The sequence below is a fragment of the Heteronotia binoei genome, chromosome 21, assembly GCF_032191835.1.
Source record: "Heteronotia binoei isolate CCM8104 ecotype False Entrance Well chromosome 21, APGP_CSIRO_Hbin_v1, whole genome shotgun sequence".
Taxonomy (NCBI): domain Eukaryota; kingdom Metazoa; phylum Chordata; class Lepidosauria; order Squamata; family Gekkonidae; genus Heteronotia; species Heteronotia binoei.
The window spans coordinates 19,874,239-19,899,389 of NC_083243.1; the positions used below are offsets into that span (position 1 = coordinate 19,874,239).

Sequence of the window (25,151 nt, forward strand, 5' to 3'; positions counted from 1 at the left end):
CTAGAATTCCTTACAGGGCTCTAAGTACAGGGCCTACTGGAAGCTCCAGGAGGATTGGCTACATCAGGGGGGCGTGGCCTAATATGCAAAGGAGGTCCTGCTAGAATTCCTTACAGGGCTCTCAGTACAGGGCCTTCTGTAAGCTCCAGGAGGATTGGCTACATCAGGGGGGCGTGGCCTAATATGCAAAGGAGGTCCTGCTAGAATTCCTTACAGGGCTCTTAGTGCAGGGCCTACTGTAAGCTCCTGGAGGATTGACTACATCAGGGGTGTGTGGCCTAATATGCAAAAGAGTTCCTGCTACAAAAAAAAGCCCTGGTGGTGAAGGCTATGCTTTCGCCATGGCATCTTGGGGACACTTGCCTTACAGTCTACCCATTAAACACATGACATAGGAGGCCACCATTTTCCCAGGTAGGTGAAAATGCCACTCAGACAGGGCTTCAGACGGAGCCGTTTCAAAATCCAGAAGAACACGCAGAACATCTTCAGTACCAACGAAAGAGCCACCAAGAAGCACGAAGGGATTCACAGGCTGAAAACACCACCGAGGACGGGGAAGCTATTCGACCAATATGGCATCAATGTTCTCTTGCGAGAGGTCGGGGTCCAGCAGGTCCTGCGATTCTAAGTGAGCTTGCGGGAGGGCGGTGCCTTTGACCCCGCTCGGTGCCCAACCGTCGCCGTAAGGTTGAAACTTGGGGGCTGCCGGATTGCCTGCTCTTTGGCACCGGCTGTATTTGAAGTGCTTCCCTTTGTGCAAGTACATGTGTTCCAACAGCTGGCTCTTCCGGAGAAACTTGTGGCCGCACACTGTGCAGCTGACCTTCCTCTTCCGGGAAAAGGAAAAGTTGCAGTTCAGCTCCATGGGCTCCGAGTCTTTGGAAACCAGAGAGAGCTGGCCGATGGGCAAGGCCTCCAAGTTGCCGCGGGAGGGGTGCGCCGACCGGCGCTCGCTGTCTTTCCGGAGGAAGGAGTCGAAACGGTGGCTTTCGGGGGCTTCGCGGTTTTCGTTCAGCGGCTGGCCCTCGCCGAGGTCGTTGCTTTCCAGGATCGAGGCCGGCACCCCGAATGGCAGGGACCCTGACACGTGAGTGAACAGATGTTCCCGCAAAAGACCCCGGGATTCAAAACGTTCCCCGCAGTACTGACAGACGTGGACTTTGACGTTCGTTTTCGAAAAGGCCGAAACCCCGATATCCGGGGAGGACGAGGTGTGGCTCTGAGACACCACCGGTTCCGGGTCAGCTTTCTCCTGCTTGATCGTCACCGGTGGCTTGGTGAGGTTTTCAGCTGGTTTGGCAGCCCCCTGGACGGGAGGGTGAGAAATCTGCTGGTCCAAAGAGCTGTCGTCCAGCCCGATGGCCAGAGAGAGCTGAAGCTGCGGGTGATCGCCCTGGTTAGTGCCCCGGCTACCAAGACCCGTCAGGCTTTCTTTGGTCTGCAGGGTCTCTTTAACGGTCTTGTGGGTGGTGGAGATCTGAATCCCGTACAGGTTGGAAGACTGCACGGTCTCCGGAGAGAGCATCCGGTTCATCTCTATCGCCATGTGGGACAGGTAGTCTGCGTGCAGAAAGCGGATGCCTTCCTCCAGCCGCGTATGATTGACGGTTTGTTTGGGGCCCTTCCCGGTGTACATGATGTGGAGCAAATAGCTGAAGATATCGGGCTGGATATCTGTCGGCTGAATCTTTATGCATTCACTGCTTGAAACAAAGACGAGAGTTAAGTAAGCACATCGCAGAACAACTATCTATTTAAAGATGCCAGTCGTAACACTGAACCATGTAATTTCCCACCCCGCCCACTTACACCAGGGCCAAGTTCTGAAAATTTCTGGAAACTTCACTGTGGGCAGCGCTAATTGGCTAACATCTGTGATATCAAAAAATCACTTTCTACTCATACTCTGAATGACCTTCAATAAATTCTCTACTTTACAAAAATAAGACAAAAGAAGTATGTATAAATGAACAATCATATATTGCTTAAAAATATAATACAGAAGAAGGTTAAGTTGATGGCTCACCATTTACTAGAATATACATCTGTTACGAAAACTGCAAATACTAGATTACACAGGGATTAATTGAAATGTGGAATTCTCTAACACATGTGGTGACTACAGGAATAAACAACTTTAAAAGTGGATTAGATAGATTCATGGAGGATAAGTCTGACGATGACTACTAGCCATGGTGGCTGAGGGAAACCTTCACATTCAGAGGTACTAATCCTCTGAATCCCAGAGCCAGTGGTAAGGCCATGGCCTCTATGCCCTGTTGTTGGCCCTCCAGAGGAACTGGTTGGCCACTGTCTGAGACAGGATGCTGGACTAGATGGACCACTGGTCTGATCCAGCAGGGCTCTTCTAATGTTCTAATGAAGGCCTCGGCCTCTCTGCCCTGTTGCTGGCCCTCCAGAGGAACTGGTTGGCCACTGTGTGAGGCAGGATGCTGGACTAGATGGACCAGTGGTCTGTTCCAGCAGGGCTCTTTTGATGCTCTAATGAAGGCCTCAGCCTCTCTGCCCTGTTGTTGGCCCTCCAGAGGAACTGGTTGGCCCCTATATGAGACAGGATGCTGGGCTAGATGCACCACTGGCTCTCCTTATGTTCTTAAGCTGGGAGACCAAAAACCAGCTAAGACGTAAGCTTAAATATCTCATCAGTCTTTACCACAAATGACCTTTATCAGGAGCGAATAGAAGGAGCATCATTTCCATGGCACTGGGGCCTACCTTGCTGGGGACTACCAAGGTCGATTTCATCCATCATCCCCATGCCAACCAGCAGAGCATATAAAACAAAGCACATCTGATTGCCCCTCCCCTTATCCCTTTATATGGACAGTGTCTCTAGATTAACCTGCGATTACCCAGAGGCACTTGGTGAATTCCAGGCTTATGAACGACTGCTATACTTCAGCTGAGAGGAATGGAAATAAAGGCCCTACTTTGCTTTCTTAAATATGATTTCTGAGCACATCTTGGTCTCGTTGCTTTATTTCAGGGCATAAAAGCCACACAGAATAAATGTCATATGTTTGAGAGCCGCAAGACATGAATGTCAGATGTTTGAGGCAAGGAAGGAAGAGGGGAAGGAAGGAAGGAGGCTCCCAAAACACAGTTTGGTCACTCCTGTGATAGATGAGACAGACAGACAGATAGATGTCTGTGAGCCGCCCTGAGCCTGCTTCGGCGGGGAGGGCGGGATACAAATAAAAAATTATTATTATATTATTATTATTATAGATAGACATGTGAAGATCACTATTACCTCAACTGGCACCTAAAGGTTTTATGACTCCCCTCCCCCCACATCAAGGATAAGAGACCACCAACGAAGTCAAGGTTTCTACGCACTGTCAGGCAATGGCAAACCACCTCTGAACATCTCGTCTTATAAACCCTCCAGAGTCATCACAAGTCAGCTACGACTTGACAGAACTTTCCATCCCCACCTCCCACAAAAACCCCTGCAGCTGACATTGAAGAATGAGAAATATGTATTCCTCCCATCTCCTTTGTTGGAGCTGTCACATTCTTCCCCAGGTTTCTGAGAGCTCATGTTCTAGAACTTTCAGAAACCAGAAGTTTGTCATAAAATAGACATGCAGATTTCCAGTTCTTCAACCCCCAGCCCTGTTGCCTTAAGCTGACAGATCAAGATGGGTAGCTGCATTGGTCTGTAAGCAACAGAAAAGAGCAAGATCCTAGTAGCACCTTGAAGACAAACACAATTTTGTGGCAGGGTGGGAGCTTTTGAGAGTCACTGCTCGCTTCTTCTGCTTTTTCTACTGCCCTGTGTTGTTTGACTAGGAATCTTTGCCGTTAGACTCAAACGCCATATTTTGTAATTCGCCCTGTGACTGACTGAATAGCTCGCGTTGCCAAGAATCCTTGCTCGTGGGAACGTTGTTACATTTTGTAATCCGCTTGCTGACTGAATAAACAATCCCCTTCCACTGTTGTAAGGGCTGGAATTCTAGCAGGAGCTCCTTTGCATATTAGGCCACACACCCCTGATGTAGCCAATCCACCAAGAGCTTACAAAAAAGAGCCTTGTAAGCTCTCGGAGGATTGGCTACATCAGGGGTGTGTGGCCTAATATGCAAAGGAGCTCCTGCCAGAATTCCAGCCCTGGTTGTAATACACCTTGAGTCACGGTGACAAAAGGTGGACTACAAATGAAAACAAAGAAGATGATGATGAAGAAGAGAAGGAGGAGGAGACTGGATTTATATCCCACCCTTCTCTTCTTCTTCATCATCATCTTTGTTTTCATCCGAAGGAGAGCAGCTTACAATCTCCTTTCCCTTCCATTCCCCACAACAGATACCCCGTGGCGAGCAATGTTCCTTCTAAGCTGTGGAGTCTTGTGAGCAAAAATTCTACTTTGTGAGCTATTGGCATTAAAGCTGTGAGCTACTGCATAAATTATTGTGCTCTGGGGCCATTTTTCCTGAGCTGAGAAAAAAATATGTGAGCTGGAGGCTAAAAAACTGCGAGCTATCTCACACTAACTCAGCTTAGAGAGTATACTGCCTGTGAGGTAGGTGAAGCTGAGAGAGCTCTGACAGAAACTGCTCTTGACAGAATGACTGACAGAGTTATGACTGACCCAAGGTCACCCAGCAGCTGCATGTAGAGGAGTGGGGAATCAAACCCAGTTCTCCCAGATTACAGTCCAGTCTCCTAACCACTACACCAAACCACTACATAAAACATGCCCCGCCTCATCCCAGTCTGCATTTGCCTTACCTCGTCTGATGAATAAATATCATCTTAAAATAGTTGGAAAAAGCCGCCAGGACGGCTCTGTGAGCTTTGAAGTAGACGTCTCCAATGGCAACGGTGCAGTCGCAGAGGAAGCCAAACTCTCGCTGCATGTTCAACTGCTGGAGAAGGATGAGGCTGTGGCTGGCTGTGTCCATCATGGATCTGGGGGGATCCAAACGAGATCTCTTAGAGCAGGGGTGTCAAGCATGCAGCCTGAGGGCCGAATCAGGTCCTCAGAGGGCTCCTGTCAGGCCCCCGAGCAACTAGCTGTCATCTGCTTCCTTCTCCCTCTCTCTTGCTTCCTTCTGCATCACAGCTTGCTTTCCAAGGCTTGCTCAATCGCACAGCAGAGCTACAGAGCAAAGTCTCTATTTTCTCCAATGGCTGAGACTCCTCCCTTGGGGAGGAAGGGGGGAGGGAGAGCTTGCTTTGCCAGGCTCTCTCAACTGCACAGCAGAGCTTCTGAGCCAAGCCTCTCTTCCTTGTATTGGCTGAGGCTCTTCCCTCCTCCTGGCCCCCTGGGGAAGGAAGGAATGAGTCAGAGCTTTCTTTGCCCAGTTCTCTGCATCACATGACAGAGATACAAAGAAAGCACCTTTAAGACCAACGAGTGCTAATGTTTTAAGCGTGTTTTGTTTAAGTTTTTTTAAAAATCTTTACTTGTGTTTGTCTGTGTCCTTTATAACGTTTGTATCTCTGCTACCTAATCTTAAATAGGTAAACACACGGCCCAGACAACACGGCTTGGCCCAACAAAGTCTCATTTATGTCAGATCTGGTCCCCATAACAAATGAGTTCGACATCCCTGTCTTAGATCATTTCAGGGGCATGGCAGGACAAAACCGCCAGAAGGGAATGCTGAACCTCTCGACCAGTTGCTTGCTAGCACAATGGAGCACAACACCCACCACAAGGGCACGGCTTCTCCAAGGTCTGTCTCGAGATGTTTTATTGCCAACCAAAGCCAACACACACACAAATACAGAAAGTTATCCTATGTTGAATCAGACCCTTGGTCCATCAAAATTCTTGTCCAAGAATTAGGATCACAAGAAGATGCCCTTCTGACTGTCCCATCAATTAAAGAAGCTCATTTGGTAGATGCACAAGAGAAGGTCTTTTTGGTGGTAGCCCCACGATCATGGAACAACCTTGTAAGAACATCAGAAGAGCCCTGCTGGATCAGATCAGTGGTCCATCTAGTCCAGCATCATGTCTCACACACTGGCCATGAGAATGCATGAGAATTCCACATGTTCGTTTCCAAAATATTGTTCTCAAGTATCTCTAATGCATTGCAGTGGGGTTTTAAAAAAAATATTTGCTGTACTGCTGCTTAATGCCCATTCTGACCTTTCTAGAGTGTTCTGGTAGCATTTGCGCTGTGAAAGGGTTAATAAAAGCACTTTCGGGCCTCTTCTGAGGGACTTTTGTTCTACAGCAGGGGTGTCAAACATGCGGCCTGGGGGCCAAATCAGGCCCCCGGAGGCCTCCTATCAAGCTCCTGAGCAACTGGCTGTCATCTGCTTCCTTCTCCCCTTCTCTTGCTTCTGCATAACAGCTTGCTTTGCAATGCTTGCTCAATTGCACAGGAGCTACAGAGCAAAGCCTTTATTTTCTCCATTGGCTGAGGCTCCTCCCTTGGGGAGGAAGGGGGGAGGTGGAGTTTGCTTTGCCAGGCACTCTCAGTTGTACAGCAGAGCTACTGAGCCAAAGCCTCTTCTTTCTATAGTCTGAGGCTCCACCCCCTCCTGGTCCCCTGGGGAAGGAAGGAAAGAGCCAGAGCTTTGTTTGTTCAGTTCCCTGGATCCCATGGTGAGATACAAAGGAAGCACCTTTAAGACCAACGAGTGCTAGTGTTTTAAGCATGTTTTAAAAAAATCTTTAATTGTGTTTATCTATGTCCTTTATAAAGTTTATATCTCTGCTACCTAATCTTAAATAGGTACACACATGGCCCAGCCTGACATGGCTTGGCCCGACAAGGTCTCATTTATGTCAGATCCGGCCCTCAAACAAATGGGTTTGATACCCCTGTTCTCATGTGTTTGTAATGCAGCCACAGCTTTCTGCAATACTACTGTTTGTCTAATGCCCATTTCAGGAGGCATTTTTGCAGGGGGAAGGTTAATAAAAGCATGAGATTTCTGCATGTTCATTTCTAAAATATTGTTCTTGAGTTTCTGTAACACATCTCGCTGTTTTCGAGCCACTATTTTTGTTTAGTGCCCATTCTGGCCTCTTGGCTGAGAAAGAGTTAATAAAAGGGCGAGATGTCCGCATGTTGGTTTCTAAAATATTGTCCTTCCGTCTCTGTGCCTGTCTAGCCTCTTCCGGAGTGTTCCGGAAGCATTTTGTCTGGGAAAAGGTTAATAAAAGCACAAGTGTTCTAGCCTGTCTGTAACACATCCCACAGCTTGTCACCCTACTATTGTTTGACTAATGTCAAATATGGCTTTTACGCAGTCCTCAAGGCTTAATGCGGTAGCTTAATTTTTTCATGACATGGGGCCTGGAGATCTTCTCATGACATGGGGCCATTTTTTCATGACATGGGGCCGCTTTGACCACTTACCTCCAGCTGGCAGAGATCAGCTCCGCTGGAGAAAATGGCTGCTTGGAAGGGTGGGCTCTAGGGCAGTGCCCCATGCTGAGTCCCTTCCCCTCCCCAAACCCCACCCTCTCCCAGATCCACCCCCAAAGTCTCCAGGTGTTTTCCAACACCGACCTGGCAACCTAAGTAAATAACATCTCATGAACTCCCTATTGAAAAGACACTACATTTCCCTCAGTGCAGTTGGCGCCCGTCTCCAAGCAAGCATCTTAACCCAGGTTGCCAACTGAGTAGGGACATTCCTGGAGACTTGGGGGTGGAGCCTAGAGAGGGTGGGGTTTGGGGAGGGGCCTCGACGCCATACACCCCGCCCTCAAAAGCAGCCATGTTCTCTTGGGGAAACTGATCTCTGCGATTAGGAGTTCAGCTGCAATTGCAGGAGAGCTGCAGGCCTCGCCTGGAGGTTGGCAACCTACCCAAAGGGCTGCCAACAACCTGGAAGGGGGGGGGAATGACTTGTTCTCTTAACAGAGGGCGACTGAAGCTTTTAACGGCCGGGAAGTAAACAACACGACCTGGTAGATCACACCTCCTGAAACCTGCATTAAAAGGACAGGACATTTTCCCTTCCGGGCTGTTGGCAACAACAAACCCTCCCCTCCCCTCTCCGCCGCTTCTGGAGCATTCTGCAGCTTGCAAAACCCCCCACCTTGCAACCCCACATCCCCTTCCCACGCATGCCCACAAGCCCCAGAGCTTGGACACCTGCAGGGACGGGCAAGCTGGCAACCGCCTCCCTCCCGGGGCGTCTTCCCAGCTGCTTGTGGGGGGGGGGCACGACCCCGCAGGCAGAGCAAAGCCCTCCTTCCCTTCTGCCCCATTTCCCCACCCCCACCCCAATGCAAAGCCCAGGCTTGCCGCGAGGCTCTGTGGGAGCCGATCTGCCTTCCCCTTGCACGGGGATCTACGCCAGGGGGGCAACCGGACACTTCCATCCATCCCCCGGGAGGGATGGGGAGCCTTGCAACGGCGGGGGTGACGCTCCTTACCCAAACAGCGCGAGCCTCCCGGCTCATGCAAACAGCGGGCAGCGGCGGTACGCTGGGAGAGGCGCGCGCACGCTGCTGCGCCGCCGCACGCGCACGCACTCGCACTGGCCTCCCGGGCTCAAAGGGGAGGGGAAGCCTCTGGCGGGGGGGGGGGTGGAGAGAGAGAGCTGTACGACCCGTGACGTCACGGCAGGCTTTTCGTGCAGGCGCCGCTGCAATCGGACTATAGCAGGGCTCTGCCGCTGCTTTGGCCTTTCTAAGAGCAGTGGCTCAAATCTGCGTCTTAGACCCAGGATTAAGCTTTCTGTCGGTCCTAAAAGGTGCCGCTGGATTCCAATTTTCGCTGCGATCACGCACCCTCAACAATGCACTTTCAAATTTTAGGGTTGCCAATCCCCAGGAGGGTAAAATAAACAACAAACACCCTATAATTAAGAACATAAGAGAAGCCATGTTGGATGAGGCCAGTGGCCCATCCAGTCCAACACTCTGTGTCACACAGTGGCCAACCCCCCCCCCCCCCAAAGTGCCATCAGGAGGTTCACAAGTGGGGCTAGAAGAAGCCCTTCCACTTTGCCTCCCCACCTCCCCCAGCACCAAGAATACAGAGCATCACTGCCCCAGACAGTTCCAATAAAATGCTGTGGCTAATAGCCACTGATGGACCTCTGCTCCATATTTTTATCCAATCCCCTCTTGAAACCTCTATCATGCCAACCCGCGGTCGACGCTTCTCCAAGCCAAAGAGCCCCAAGCGTTTTAACCTTTATTCATAGGGAAAGTGTTCCAACCCTTGAATCATTCTAGTTGCCCTTTTCTGGACTTTTTCCAATGCTATAATATCCTTTTTGAGGTGCGGTGACCAGAATTGTACATAGTATTCCAAATGAGACCGCACCATCGATTTATTTATATGCTGCAAATAAATGCTTTAAACATTTAACTTTCCGCATAAACTTCCAATGAGTCCAAAGTCCATAACCATAATTCCAGTGCTTAAGCCAACTCTAGATACTTGAAAATAAAGTGCCAAATTCTGCTGTCCGTTGCATCCTTCTTGTTAACAGACGCAGGCAGTACCGATGACTGAGCCCCCCAAAGAAGCTGCCCCTATCCTTCATTGTTTCCTGTGGAAGGAAGCATTTAACAGGTGTGCTGTCCCTTTAAATGTAATGGCCAGAACTCCCTTTGGAGTTCATTTATGCTAGTCACACCCTTGCTCCTGGCTCCACCCTCAATGTCTCCTGGCTCCACCCCCAAAGTCCCCAGATATTTCTTGAATTGGATTTAGCAACCCTACTTTCAATCCACTTTCAGTGCACATTCCAACTGGATTTTGCCGGTCCGTACAGTAAAAATCCAGTTGGAAAGTGCAGGGGCCCAAGACTTCGGAAGCATGCACGCACTGGAAAGCTTAGACCCAGAATTAAACTTTAAGTCTGGCAGGGCTTGAATTCCACAGGAGCACAGCTCCTGAACCTCCAGCCAGGGTCTGCATGAAGTGGGGACTGGGGAGTTCTCTCCCCACTGCACACAGATCTAGGGCATATGCAAATGAGATATGCTACTGAGCTCCTGCACCTTTTAACCTACAAAATGACCCCTCGCTTGACTCCAACTTTCGTTGCAATCGCACACACTAAATAACGCACTTTCAATGCACATTCCAACTGGATTTTGCCGGTTCACACGGTAAAAATCCAGTTGGAAAACGCCCTGGAAGTGCACTATTTAGTGCATGTGATCGCAGCCTTTGTGTCTGTTCTTCCTTAGTTCACGGGAACTCACTGAAAGATCTGGGGCCAGTTACATGCCCTCAGTCAGGGTGGCCAAACTGCGGCTCAGGAGCCTTGTGTGGCTCTTGAAGCCCCCACCGCCCTGTTGGCTGGCTTGGAGAAGACATTAGTCTCTTTAAATCACTTAGTCTCTTTAAATCACATAGGGGAGGTATGGTGGCTCAGTGGTAGAGCATCTGCTTGGGAAGCAGAAGGTCCCAGGTTCAATCCCTGGCATCTCCAAAAAGGATCCAGGCGAGTAGGTGTGAAAAGCCTCAGCTCGAGACCCTGGAGAGCCGCTGCCAGTCTGAGAAGACAATACTGACTTTGATGGACCGAGGGTCTGATTCAGTAGAAGGCAGCTTCATATGTTCATGTTCACTTCTACAAGCCACGTCAGCCAATGGCTTGGCGAATGCATGTAAGTTAAAGTTGCTTCCTTTCCACCTCTCTCTCCTCCCTCCCTTGTCTTGTAGCTCTCAAACTTCTGATGTTCCTATCTTGCGGCTCTTAAATATGATGTTTATTCTATGTGGCTCTTATGTTAAGCAAGTTTGGCCACAGCCCTACCTCACAGGGCTCTTGTGACAAATGAAAGAGAATGGTGTGTAAGCTACTTTCCGCTCCCCTTTAGGGGAATCAGGAGGATGTCAGTGAAGTCAATAAATAATAATCAGGGCCTCAGACAGACAAGGGCTGCTTTGGGCCTCCGGTGAGAGAACTGCAAACCAAACCGCAACGCGCTGAGCGTTTTTGAGTCAGGCGGTGCTGCAGGAAGCATCTGGGGGAAAGGCAGGTCACAGATGTCTTTTGTCTGGAGCACAGGAAGCCTTTGAGATGGGGCTGTGCAAAACTGTGCTGTTGTCAGTCATTGTTCCCTACGGGGCTTGGTGGGGAGCAACATAGGTTCGTTCAGACCTTGTGGGTCAGGCCTGCAGGAACCAAAAGAGCTGAATGTGGGTCTAACTGGTCCCAAGCTTTGGTATAGAACTACAGGGGTGGCCAAATGGCAGCTCCGGAGCCACACGTGGCTCTTTCACCCATATTGTGTTGTTCTCAAAGCAGCCCCGTGGTGCAGAGTGGTAAAGCAGCAGTACTGCAGTACTGTGATCTGAACTCTCTGCTCACGACCTGAGTTCGATTCCAGCGGAAGCTGGGTTCAGGTAGCCGGCTCGAGGTTGACTCAGCCTTCCATCCTTTCCGAGGTCGGTAAAACGAGTCCCCAGCTTGCTAGAGGGGAAAGTGTAGATGACAATGGGGAAGGCAATGGCAAACCACCCCGTAAAAAAGTCTGCCGTGAAAATGTTGTGAAAGCAACGTCACCCCAGAGTCGGAAACGACTGGTGCTTGCACAGGGGACCTTTCCTTTTCCAAAGCCCCGAACACCCTGTTGGCCCTCTTGGAGAATGGTCCCCAACCATTTTGGCACCAGGGATTGGTTTTGTGGAAGACAGTTTTTCCATACACTGGCGGAGGAGGGGGGCAATGGTTTTGGGATAATACAATTGTGCACTTTATTAATTTGGTGTAGTGGTTAAGTGTGCGGACTCTTATCTGGGAGAACTGGGTTTGATTCCCCACTCCTCCGCTTGCAGCTGCTGGAATGGCCTTGGGTCAGCCTTAGCTTTCACAGAGTTGTCCTTGAAAGGGCAGCTTCTGGGGAGAGCTCTCTCAGCCCCACTCACTTCACAGGGTATCTGTTGTGAGGGAGGAAGGGAAAGGAGATTGTAAGCTGCTCTGAGACTCTGAAATTCGGAGGGGAGGGCAGGATATAAATCCAATGTCGTTGTCCTCTTCTTCATAATATTACCACTACAACATTATAATATATAATGAAATAATTATACAACTCATGGCCCGGTTGCTAACAGGCCACGGAGCCGGACTGGTCCACGGACTGGGGTTTGAGGACCCCTGCTTTAAATCACTTCTGCAAACCTAACCAGCCAGCAGCTTGGAGAATGCATTTAAAGTTGTTTTCCTTTCACCTCTTCCTCCCTCCATCTATCTTCCTTCCTCCCTCCCACTTCTGACATTCATGTCTTGTGGCTCTCAAACATCTGAGGTTTATTCAAGCAGCTATAGTCTTTCAATTTACAACACCATGGAAGGGTCAGAGGCGATGATGTTTTATTGATTTGGAAATTCAGCGTCTTGTGCTTTACTTGGGGCATTTCTCCGCTGCTTCACCAGAATCCTGCTTGCAGCAGCTTCTCCCCATTGTAGGGATTCAGTTTTAACAGCAGAGAATTTAACTGCGCCACAGAATGTAATGTATTGAAGCTTTGTTATGTTATGATAAGGAAACGTGCTGTTTGTGTGATCTGCGCAGGCGTTATCTGTGGTTACGTTGACCAGACACATATAATTAATTGGCTAATGTTGGTGGAATGATGTGAGGTTTTGGTTTCAATAAAAGCTGGACGGACAAAGGCAGGAGGAGTCTTCTGAGAGGAGTCTTCTAAGACTACAGATGCCCTCTCAACCTTTGTGCGCACCCCCTTTCCTATAGTCAGACGTCTCCCGGAATTTTTATTGTCTCCTAAATCTTTCTTTCCACACCTCAATGTTGGAGCGGGTTCTCTTACACCCATAACAGACACCCTGTGAGCAGTGTTCTCTCTAAGCTGAGTTAGCGTGAGACAGCTCACAGATTTTTACCCTCCAGCTCACACCTTTTTGTCTTCGCTCAGGAAGGATGACCCCGGAGCACAATAATTTATGCAGTAGCTCACAACTTTCATGCCAGTAGCTCACAAAGTAGAATTTTTTGCTCACAAGGCTCTGCAGCTTAGAGGGAACATTAGGTGGGGCTGAGAGAGCTCTGAGAGAACTGCTCTTGAGAGAACAGCTCTGAGAGAACTGGGACTGGCCCAAGGCCACAGGATGCCCACCCAACGGCTTTACTGCCACCTGCCAAGTGTTAGAAAGTGATCAACAAGCAAAGGAGACCTGGGGTAATTACATGGCTATAAAGTAGAAGGAAAGCCCCAGGGTAACAAAAGACTAGAATGCTTAACAACACTAAAGTTTTAGACATTGGTGATTGAGAACAATATGTACATAAGAACATAAGAGAAGCCAAGCTAAAGACCCCCAAGCGTTTTAACCTTTCTTCATAGGGAAAGTGTTCCAACCCTTTAATCATTCTAGTTGCCCTTCTCTGGACTTTCTCCAATGCTATAATATCCTTTTTGAGGTGCGGCGACCAGAACTGCACACAGTACTCCAAATGAGACCGCACCATCGATTTATACAGGGGCATTATGATACTGGCTGATTTGTTTTCAATTCCCTTCCTAATAATTCCCAGCATGGCGTTGGCCTTTTTTATTGCAGACGCACACTGTCTTGACATTTTCAGTGAGTTATCTACCACGACCCCAAGATCTCTCTCTTGGTCAGTCTCTGCCAGTTCACACCCTATCAACTTGTATTTATAGCTGGGATTCTTGGCCCCAATGTGCATTACTTTGCACTTGGCCACATTGAACCTCACCTGCCACGTTGACGCCCACTCACCCAGTCTTAACAACAAAGCCTACTCAAACAAGGAAAACTCTACTAACAAGTAATACAACAAGCAGTGTAACACAGTGCAGTAATCAGTACAAAAGCAGGTTGCTCTTAACAAATAAATATGAAGGCAGCAGGACCGAACTACATGTTTTTAAGGAAAGGTCCCCTGTACAAGCACCAGTCGTTTCCGACTCTGGGGTGACGTTGCTTTCACAATGTTTTCACGGCAGACTTTTTACGGGGTGCTTTGCCACTGCCTTCCCCAGTCATCTACACTTTCCCCCCAGCAAGCTGGGTACTCATTTTACCAACCTCGGAGGGATGGAAGGCCGAGTCAACCTCGAGCTGGCTACCCGCCGGGGATCGAACTCAGGTCATGAGCAGAGCTAAGGACTGCAGCACTGCAGCTTTAACACTCTGCGGCATGGGGGCATGTTTTTAAGGGGGGGGCAAAATTAAAAAATGACGCCCCCTTTTGGGCCATTCTATCTTATGGTCCCACGGAATACAATGGACTCCATACCCAATTTGGTGCCCCCCCCATCGGTACCCAGGGCAAGCACCCCCCCTGCCCCTCCCTAGATCCAGCCCTGCAAGTCAGACCAAAAATGTGGTTCAGTCAAAAATATTCTTCTCTGGCCACTTCAGACTTAACCACCTTAAAGAAGCAAAGCTGTACTGGTGATCGATAATATCCGGTTTCGGGTAGCCTTAGACTCCAGCTTGCATAAATCTCACAGCAATGTCCCCGTTCCTGAAGAAGAAGAAGAGCCCCAAAGGACGTTGCGATCGGCCAACCAACACCTTTTGGTCATCCCGGGCCCTAAGGATGTCCGACTTGCCTCGACTAGCACCAGGGCCTTTTCGGCCCTGGCCCCAACCTGGTGGTATCTGCTCCCAGTGGAGGTGTGGGCCCTGCCGGATTTGTTACCCTTCCACAGGGTCTGCAAGATGGTGCTGCTCCGTCAGGCTTTTAGTTGAGGCAGGCGGGCGTCCTCTACCTATACCATTGGCTGCCCCCCCTAGTGATCTATCATCCGACTCTTTATATTCGGGCCACTGAATTATTACACCTAAAGTTGCACTATGTGCCGCCCACCTCTGTTATTTAATGTTGATGTAATGCTGTTGTTTTAAATTGTATTGGTTTTACGATATGTGACTGGTTTTTATCTGAATGTGATCCGCCCTGAGCCCGTCTGGGAAAGGGCGGAATATAAGTGAACCAAATAAATAAATAAATAAGATGACATTGGATTTATATTCCATCCTCCACTCGAGTCTCAGAGCGGCTCACAATCTCCTTTATCTTCCTCCCCCACAACAGACACCCCGTGAGGTGGGTGGGGCTGAGAGAGCTCTCCCAGAAGCTGCCCTTTCAAGCACAACTCTGTGAGAGCTATGGCTGACCCAAGGCCATGCTAGCAGGTGCAAGTGGAGGAGTGGGGAATCAAACCCGGTTCTCCCAGATAGGAGTCCTCACACTTAACCACTACACCGAATTGGCACCAAACATTCCAAAAGGGGAAATATATATATATATATATTCTAGCTGTTGGGATGTCTATTGCCTTCCTTTGGATTGAAATATGATCCTTCTACTCCTAAGCTCAGCATCCTAAGTGCTAGAAAGTGGGCAACACCACGTGGGAATTCTGACCGAAGATCTGCTGTCTGTGCCAATTAAAAGGCAACCTGTTCACAAGAGCTAAATGTTTAAAGGGTTACTAGGAGAGTGGTTGGCTTTGCTTCCTGCAGCAGCCATTTTTTTGCGGCACCCACCCTGGGTCAGAATTCCAAAGCCACCTGCAGGCTAAAAAAGGTCAAGGACCCCTCCATTAAACTGGATCACAGAGTTGGAAGGGACCGCCAGGGTCATCTAGTCCAACCCCGGCCCAATGCAGGAAATGTACAAATACCTCCCCCGCATACCCCCGCTGCATGCCCAGAAGATGGCAAAAAAACCCCAAACCCCTCCAGAACCCCTAGCCAGGTTGGCCTGGAGGAAAATTGCTGCCTGACACCAAAGTGGCAATCAGCATTTCCCCAGACATGTAAAAGCTTTCTGTAGGACCTGTAAAACTTATTAGCCTTCTGCAGGGCCTGTAAAACGGAGCTGTTCCACCAGGCTTTTAGTTGAGGCTGCGGGCGTCTGTTTCTTGATCTGGTTGGCCTCCCGTCAGTATTATCATCTGTGGTATAAAAAGGAATAATATCAGCCATCTTTAAGGGAGAACATCTTGTCATATGAACAGATGAAGCTGCCTTCTACTGAATCAGACCCTCGGTCCATCAAAGTCAGTATTGTCTACTCAGACTGACAGCGGCTCTCCAGGGTCTCAAGCTGAGGTTTTTCACACCTACTTGCCTGGACCCTTTTAAGTTGGAGGTGCCGGGGATTGAACCTGGGACTTTCTGCTCACCAAGCAGATGCTCTACCACTGAGCCACCGTCCCTCCCTCCATCATGATGCGAGATGGCCAGGCTGGACAATATTGTGATATGGAATTTGTCTGAGTGCTGTTGAGCTGTCTGCTCTTAAAATGTTTTTATTGTATTTGATGGTATTTTCCTATGTTGCGCTCCACCCTGGGCCCTTCGGGGAATGGGCGGAAAAAGAAAGAAAGAAAGAAAGAAAGAAAGAAAGAAAGAAAGAAAGAAAGAAAGAAAGAAAGAAAGAAAGAAAGAAAGAAAGAAAGAAAGAAAGAAAGAAAGAAAGAAAGAAAGAAAGAAAGAGCCACAAGACCTAAGCACTGATGCAACCCTTCCTGCTCTGTCATTAACGGCCTTTCTGGGGTCTTGCAAACTGAGGGCTGTTGCTTCCTTCACGTAGTCCATCCATCTCCTGTTCACTATTCCTTTCTCCACTGAATCTTGTATTCCCCTGGTGGAACCAAAGTATGGCAGCCTCAGTTTAGTCATTTGAGCTTCTGCAGAGTGTTCAGGCTTGATTTGATCTGGAAGCCACTTATTTGTCTCTTTGCAATCAAAGTCCCTATAGTCAAAGCAATGGTATTCCCAGCAGTAATGTATGGCTGTGAGAGTTGGACCATAAGGAAGGCCGAGCGGAGAAGAATAGATGTTTTTGAGCTGTGGTGCTGGAGAAGAATCTTGAGCATCTCTGAGGATGCCAGTCACAGTTGCAGGCGAAACGTCAGGTCTCACAATACCAAGACCACGGCCACACAGCCCGGAACATCGACAACAGCCAACTTTATTCCTATCTACTTTCTTTATTAGCCAACTTTCTAGTACGTACAGTGGTTTTCAATGATTCTGGGGGAAATATCACTTGACCTGCATCAGGGATTTAATTTTTTTACCACAGAAGGGGTTTTTTTTAATATAAAAAAGAACTAGAAAGAATCGCGTGGATAAAGATTCGGGCTGCAATTCCACCCCACTGAGGGCAACACAAGTTCTGTATATGAATATTAGTAGACAAAAGCATATAATCTGAGTTCAAGACATGATAACGTGCAAGCGTTGTCCCCAGGGCCATAACCAGCAATGCCCCCTAATCCTTCCTGCCAGCAGGGGGGGTGCAGAGGCAGTGTACCCTACAGTCTGCAGCATCCCCACTCAATCTACACCAGTTTGGTGTAGTGGTTTAGTGTGCGGACTCTTATCTGGGAGAACCGGGTTTGATTCCCCACTAGCACCTGCTGGAATGGCCTTGGGTCAGCCATAGCTTTCGTAGGAGTTGTTCTTGAAAGGGCAGCTGCTGCACGAGCTCTCTCAGCTCCACCCACCTCACAGGGTGTCTGTTGTTGCGGGGGTAGGTAAAGGAGATTATGACCACTCTGAGACTCTAAGATTCAGAGTACGGAAGACTGCAGATTTATACCCCGCCCTTCTCTTGAATCAGAGACTCAGAGCAGCTTACAATCTCCTTTATCTTCCTCCCCCACAACAGACACCCTGTGAGGTGGGTGAAGCTGAGAGGGCTCTCACAGCAGCTGCCCTTTCAAGGACCACCTCTGCCAGAGCTATGGCTGACCCAAGGCCATTCCAGCAGCTGCAAGCGGAGGAGTGGGGAATCAAACCCAGATAACAGTCCACACACTTAACCACTACACCAAACTGACTCTCCATAGGGCGGGATATAAATCCAATATCTTCTTCTTCTTCTTCCCTTTAACTGAGAGAGAAGATTAGGGAAGACTGGTGTGGGGTTGCTGCAGATTCTATATGGGCTGCAGCTGATTGTCCCTGCTTCAATGGCGAGACTGTCCTCACAGGGTTGCCGTTGCGAGAGTAAACAGAGAACCACATACGTTCCCTGGAGGGAGGAATTCAAAGGTACCAGGTAAGACTTGCCCTCTTTTAGAAAGTCTGATCCACATAAAAACATCCATTTTTGGCTGGCACCAATTTCCGCACCTTGACCCGTCACAAATGTGCGCACGTTAATAATAATAATAATAATAATAATAATAATAATAATAATAATAATAATAATAATAATAATAATAAATTTTAATTTATATCCTGTCCTCCCCACCGAAGCAGGCTCAGGGCAGCTTACATGACATAGTACATTGTACCATGATACAACAATAAAATTCAAAGCAATTTGCAATTACAATACAATTACATAAAAATGACATTTGAATTAATAATTTAAATTACAATATAACATAAAATGGTGCTACAGTCTTAATATGCATATGAACACAGTTTTTGTGGTGATGGTGCAATGGTTCCACCTTAAAAGGCCAGCTGAAAGAGGACCGTTTTACACTTCAATTGTACCAACACAACAGCTGAAGAGTAAAAAATGTGTTAAAAAATGGTGCGCATTAAAGGCACCAGAGCACAATATCTTACTCCTGCTGTGACAAAATCCAGCCGCATTACAAGAGCAGGGCCTACTCAGAAGTAATTTATTTATTTTTATTTTATTCCATTTATATCCCGTCCTCCCCGCCAAGGCGGGCTCAAGGAGGCTTACATGGACGTGCATATGCATGATTAGACATAGTGGTGGGACGTAAAAATCATAAAAACATAGAATAGTATAAAAACATAAAATACATAGAGTAATTCACATTTCGGTGCTATGATCTTATGTTTCAGATTTATAATTCTCTGTAAAGCAGATTGTCCTCTCCACCGCTGCTGTACAGCAGATTGCAAGGGGTGGTCCATAAGGTTGCTTAAAAGCTGTAGTGGCCAGCAGTCTAGTTTGCAAATGCCTGGTGGAAGACTGCCATCTTACAGGACCTGCGGAACTGTATGAGCTCTCGCAGGGCCCCAGTTTCTTCCGGCAACTCATTCCACCAGCGTGGAGCCACTACAGAGAAGGCTCTGGCTCTAGTTGTCGTGAGCCTGGCCTCGTTAGGGCCGGGGATTATAAGTAGATTTTGTGATCCAGACCTAAGTGCTCTCCGGGGAACATGTGGGAAAAGGTATGCAGGCCCCTGGTCATATAGGGCCTTAAAGGTGAAAACCAGCACCTGGAAATAAACCCGGTATGCGATAGGCAACCAGTGTAGCGCTTTCAGCAAAGGAAGGCCCATTAACAACCTGGCTGCTGCGTTCTGCACTAGTTGAAGCTTCCAGGTTTGAGACAAGGGCAGCCCGATATAGAGGGCATTACAGTATTCCAATCTTGAGGTGACCGTGGCATGGATCACTATCGCCAAGTCGTTACATTCGAGGTAGGGGACCAGCCCTAGAATTATAGTTGGACGGGACCTCTAGGGTCATCTAGTCGAACCCCCTGCACAATGCAGGAAACTCACAAACACCTCCTCCTAAATTCACAGGATCTTCATTGCTGTCAGATGGCCATCTAGCCTCTGTTTAAAAACCCTAGTAAGACAGACCCATTTTATCCAATGGCACTAGCCCTCAGGACGGTTAAGACTGGACTTTGAGCTTGCTGCGGCATCTCAAAGCAGGGGTGTCGAACTAATTTGTTACGAGGGCCGGATCCGACATAAATGAGACTTGGCTGGGCTGTGTCGGGCCGGGCCATGTGTGTACCTATTTAAAATTAGGTAGCAGAGATATAAATTTTTTAAAGGACACAAACATGACTAAAGATTTTTTTAAAAAACTTAAAACAAAACATGGTTTAGCACTTGTTGGTCTTAAAGGTGCTTTCTTTGTATCTCTCTAGGGAACTAGGCAAAGGAAGCTCTGGGTCTTTCCCTTCCTCCCCAGGGGGACAAGGAGGGGGAGGAGCCTCAGCCAATGGAGAATATCGAGGTTTTGCTCTGTAGCTCCTGTGCAATTGGGCAAGCCTTGCAAAACAAATCGAAAGGGAGAAGAAAGCAGACAAGAGTAAGTTGCTTGGGGGCCTGATTCCGCCCCTGAGCCGCACGTTTGACACTCCTGTCATAAAGAGGAACCGGGTCCTAGCACAATGCTACACAAACTTACACGCCTTAAAGGATGTGGAATGAAATGCTGTTTAGGATTGCACGGTTATGATGTCAGGTCCTACATTAGGGAGTATGCCAGGATTAGAGCTACTGCTGCACTCGTGGTTGCCAACCCCCAGGTGGTCCCTGGAGATGTGAAATTATAACCGATTTCAAAGACAGATCAATTCCCCTGGAGAACATGTCTGCTGAGGGAGGGGGTACAACACTGTGGCATCATTATACCACGCTAAGTCCCCTCCCAGGCTCCACCCCCAAATCCCCAGGAATTTCCCACTGTGGAGTTGTCTACTGGCACCCCTACAAGAAGAACAGCAGGCGTGCCCCTGGCTGAGTGAGTGGATGCTGGCCAGCCAAAAAGGCCTCTTGCCACTAGGGTTGCCAATTCCCAGGTAGGGGTAGAGGATCCCCTGGTTTGGAGGCCCTCCCCCCACTTCAGGGTTATCAGAAAGTGGGGGAGGGGAAGGAAATGTCTGCTGGGCACTCCATTATTCCTTATGGAGACCAATTCCCACAGGGTATAATGGATAATTGATCTGCAGGTATCTGGGGCTCGGTGGGGGGGGGGGGTTGAGATAGACACCACAATTGCAGCATAGCATCCGATGCCTCTCCCCAAAATACCCTCCATGTTTCAAAGAGATTGAACCAGGGAGGGTCCAATTCTGTGAGCCCCCACAAAGAAGGTGTCCCTATCCTTCATTCTTTCCAATGGTGGGAAGACTTCCTCTCCTTCAAATGGGAAGGCCAGAACTCCCTTTGGAGTTCTATTGAGCTTGCCACACCCTTGCTCCTGGCTCCGGCCCCCAAAGTCCCTAGAGATTGCTTGAATTGGACTCGGGCGACCCACCTTGCTGTCCTCAAGCCTCGCAGGTTGCAAACCAGTGTTCCCTCTAAGCTGAGTTAGCGCGAGCTAGCTCTCAGTTTTTTAGCTTCTGGCTGACACATTTTTGTCTTAGCTCAGAAAGACGGTCCCAGAGCAAAGTAAGAGAGCCAGTTTGGTGTAGTGGTTAAGTGTGCGGACTCTTATCTGGGAGAACCGGGTTTGAGTCCCACTCCTCCACTTGCACCTGCTAGCATGGCCTTGGGTCAGCCATAGCTCCGGCAGAGGTTGCCCTTGAAAGGGCAGCTGCTGTGAGAGCCCTCTCATCCCCACCCACCTCACAGGGTGTCTGTTGTGGGGGAGGAAGGGAAAGGAGATTGTAGGCCGCTCTGAGACTCTGTCCTTGGAAGGGCAGCTGCTGGGAGAGCCCTCTCATCCCCACCCACCTCACAGGGTGTCTGTTGTGGGGGAGGAAGGGAAAGGAGATTGTGAGCTGCTCTGAGACTCTTCGGAGTGGAGGGCGGGATATAAATCCAGTATCTTCTTCTTCTAATGTATGCGGTGGCTCACAACTGTAGCCCAGTAGCTCACAAAGCAACGATTTTTGCTCGCAAGCCTCCATAGCCGCCTTAGAGGGAACAACTCGTTGCAACAGAGCCTCCTGTGTTCTTTGCCCTCGCCCGTCGTCTGCAGCCCAGACCGCAGGCATGCCCAGCTGGAGCCCGGCGCGCAACGCGCGAATGCCAGTCTCCCCCCTCCTGCCCTTCCCCGTGGAAGCGGCGGCCCCCCCCCCCAAAAAAAATCCAGGCCGGGGCGCCGCGATGCAGAAGGGCCGGCGGCAGCGAGGCTGGGGCTGGGAGGGAGGCGCCCGGCGCGGCGTGCCATCATGCCTGTGCATTGGCCGCGGCCGCCCCAGCCGCAGCGAAGCGGGGCCAGGCGCCGCTCGCTGGCCGCCCGCCGGGGGGAGGGGTCCGGCTGAGTGCGGTCGCTGCGGAGCCGGAGCTGCTGCTTGCAAGAGGAGCAGCAGGCGCGGCCGGGGGCGGAAGTCCTTTGTTGCAGCAGCAGCAGGAGGAGGAGGCGGCCGCACCGAGCAGAGCGCCTGAGGGGCCCCTCCGCAGCCCTGGCACGGTAAGTTGGGGACGCGGGGCTCGGCCTTGGCGAGGCCTCGGAGGGCAGCCTCCGTGGCGCAGCGGGGCAGAGGCCGGAGAGGGAGCGGGGGAGGGCGCCGGCGAGGCCGCTGGCCTTGGAGAGGCCGAGGAGGAGGAGGAGAGCAGCGGCCCGGCGGGAGGGTCGCGGGAGCCCCCCAAGCGGTGGCGCCTTCTCCCGGACGCGCAGCCCCTGTGCGAGGCGCTGGCGAGCTGGCGCCGTCGGTGCGCGCTGGGAAGAGGGGGAGGCGGCGCCAGCCCGGCAGGCCTGGTGGTTGGGCTTCCCGGCAGAGGCCCCTCCTCGCTGCGATCCGGCGCGGCTGCTCCCGCCGCTGCGGGCTCTCCCCTCCCTCGCCCGGCTGCAGCATTCATGTGGCCCGCGCGCTGCGCCGCCAGCCCTTGCCTTCGAGCGTGGGCAGCCGCCTGCGGGCACGGCGCCCCTGGTGGCGCATTGCCCGGCCGGAGCCAGCGCGGGAGGCGTCGCGGGGCGAGGGGGGGGGGGGCGGTTAAAAAGCCGTGCCGGGCTGCGTCACAGAGGGGTCGTGGGAGCCGGAAGGACACGTGCACTTATTTTCCAGCTATGTTTAGGAGCGGTGTTCCTTCCAAGCTGTGGAGTTTTGCGAGCAAAAGTTCTACTTTGTGCACTGCTGCCATTACAGTGGTGAGTTAACTGCATAAATTCGTTTGCTCTAGGGCCATTTTTCCTGAGCTGAGAGGCTAAACAATTGTGAGCTAGCTCACACTAACTCAGCTTAGAGGGAACACTGGTTAGGACCAAATGTTCCCTCTTAAGCTGCGGAGTCTTGTGAGCAAAAATTCCACTTTGTGAACTATTGGCATGAAAGGGGTGAGTTAACTGCATAAATTAGTTTGCTCTGGGGCCATTTTTCCTGAGCTGAGACAAAAACGTGTGAGCTGGAGGCTAAAAAATTGTGAGGTAGTTCACACTACCTCACCTTAGAGGGAACACTGGTTAGGACCAGACTCCCTCTAAGCTGCGGAGTCTTGTGAGCAAAAATTCTACTTTGTGAAACTACTGCCATTAAAGTGGTGAGTTACTGCATACATTAGTTTGCTCTAAGGCCATTTTTCCTGAGCTGAGAGGCTAAACAATTGTGAGCTAGCTCGTACTAACTCAGCTTAGAGGGAACACTGGTTAGGACCAATGTTCCCGCTAAGCTACAGAGTCTTGTGAGCAAAAATTCCACTTTGTGAACTACTGGCATGAAAGTGGTGAGTTAACTGCATAAATTAGTTTGATCTAGGGCCATTTTTCCTGAGCTGAGACAAAAACGAATGTTCCCTCTAAGCTGCGGAGTCTTGTGAGCAAAAATTCTAATTTGTGAACTACTGGCATTAAAGTGGTGAGTTAAGTGCATAAATTAGTTTGCTCTGGGGCCATTTTTCCTGAGGTGAGACAAAATCGTGTGAGCTGGAGGCTAAAAAATTGTGAGCTATCTTACACTACCTCACCTTAGAGGGAACACTGGTTAGGACCAGACTCCCTCTAAGCTGCGGAGTCTTGTGAGCAAAAATTCTACTTTGTGAGCTGCTGGCATTAAAGTTGTGAGCCACTGCATAAAAGTGTGCTCCGGGGTCATCCTTCCTGAGCTAAGACAAAAATGTGTGAGCTGGAGGCTAAAAATCTGTGCGCTAGCTCACGCTAACTCAGCTTAGAGGGAACACTGGTTAGGACGCGCTTTCGTGGGTTTCGGTGTGTTGAGCCAAATGCCTTTTGCTGCGCCTCTTCTAAGTCCTGGCGGGGATGTATGCAGGGATTAGATATATGTCAGAGTGTTACCAAGCTTGGTGTTCTGCAGCTCAACAAAACCACAATTATTGTTATCCCATCTTTCTCCCCCACGGTGGGGACCCCAAATTGGCTTAGATTGTTCTTCGTTCCTTTTTATTCTCACAGTGACCCTGTAAAGTAGGTTCCGGTGGGTAGCCGTGTTGGTCTGAAGCAACAGAACAAAGTTTTGAGACCCGTGGCACCTTGAAGACCAAAGCATGCACCAGAATTCAACTTTGTTGGTCTTAAAAGTGCCACTCACTGGACTCAAACTTTGTTCTTTGAAGCAAGTTAGGCTCGGGGTTACCAGAAGGGTTACCCAGGAAGCCCAAGGAAGATTCAAACCTGGCTCTCCTTGATCCTAATGCAACACTCTAACTGCTACGCCACTCTGGGTCTGCTAAAGCCCAACCAGGAAGGATGTGTGTGTTAAGTGCCGATGTGCTGTTAGCCAGTTTGGTGTAGTGGTTAAGTGTGCGGACTCTTATCTGGGAGAACCGGGTTTGATTCCCCACTCCTCCACTTGCAGCTGCTGGAATGGCCTTGGGTTAGCTGTAGGTTAGCTATAGCGCTCCCAGGAGTTGTCCTTAAAAGGGCAGCTGCTGTGAGAGCTCTCTCAGCCCCACCTACCTCACGGTGTTTGATGTGGCGGGGGGAGGGAAGGTAGAGGAGATTGTGACCGCTCTGAGATTCAGAGTATAAGTGGGATATAAATCCAATTTCTTCCTCTTCTTCCTCCTTCTTCTTCAAGTCGCCTCTGATTTACGGCAGCCGTATGAATTCACGTCCTCCAAAATGTTCTCTCATTAACAGCCTTGCTCGGGTTTTGCAAATTGGGGGCTGTGGTTTCCTGGATGGAGTCCATGCATCCTCCTTTTGGGTCTTCCTCTTTTCCTGCCGCCTTCCACTTTTTCCTAGCAGCCTTGTCTTTGCTAGGGAATCTTATCTTTTCACAATGTGACCAAAGTAGGACTTAGTTCATTAGAACTCCCAGAGAGAGGTCAGGCTTTGCTTTGATCTAAGCTGGATTTAAGCTGTTCTGTAAGAGTATTGCTGTGTAGAAATGGGTCGTTTGGGCACTCCCTGTGTGGGTGAGGCCTGGAAAAGCTCTGCACGTGGTCTGGAATCTTCCCCTCCCCTTCTCCCACTTTGCTGCTGCATCCAATTTGGGTGGTTTCAAGTCCGTAACACTTTAGAGACCAACAAAATTTGGGGGCTATCAGCTATCAAGAGGCACATCTGGTTTTGTGAGACCGCCCAGGTTGGGGGTGGCCAAACTGTGGCTTGGGAGCCATATGTGGCTCTTTCAAACATATTGTAAA

At 49.7% G+C, this 25,151-nt stretch overlaps 2 protein-coding genes across 3 annotated transcripts in view; one reads left to right on the forward strand and one right to left on the reverse strand.

The window, feature by feature from the left end:
- Window positions 1–560: 560 nt before the first annotated feature.
- Window positions 561–4,965, reverse strand: ZBTB25 (zinc finger and BTB domain containing 25). 2 transcript variants are annotated; one of them, XM_060262819.1, is made up of 2 exons: window positions 4,762–4,965; window positions 561–1,703 (listed from the first exon to the last, which is right to left on the reverse strand). In XM_060262819.1, the coding sequence occupies exons 1-2, from the start codon at window positions 4,935–4,937 to the stop codon at window positions 563–565; spliced, it is 1,317 nt and encodes a 438-aa protein (XP_060118802.1). In that variant the 5' UTR covers window positions 4,938–4,965; the 3' UTR covers window positions 561–562. The 2 variants fall into 2 exon arrangements, with proteins under 2 accessions (XP_060118802.1, XP_060118801.1); XM_060262818.1 differs by having other exon boundaries at window positions 561–1,706.
- A 16,870-nt stretch (window positions 4,966–21,835) lies between these two features.
- Window positions 21,836–25,151, forward strand: part of ZBTB1 (zinc finger and BTB domain containing 1) — a 36,842-nt gene continuing 33,526 nt past the window's right edge. The window contains exon 1 of the mRNA XM_060261627.1: window positions 21,836–22,020. The gene's annotated coding sequence lies outside the window, so the exon portion shown is untranslated. The remainder of the gene's footprint in view (window positions 22,021–25,151) is intronic.

Excerpts from the sequence above, each read along its gene's own strand:
- ZBTB25 (XM_060262818.1), bottom strand. The coding sequence starts at position 4,937 with ATGATGGACACAGCCAGCCACAGCCTCATCCTTCTCCAGCAGTTGAAC. Across the intron at positions 1,707-4,761 it reads ATATTTATTCATCAGACGAG|CAGTGAATGCATAAAGATTC; the intron begins GTAAGGCAAATG and ends CTTTGTTTCAAG.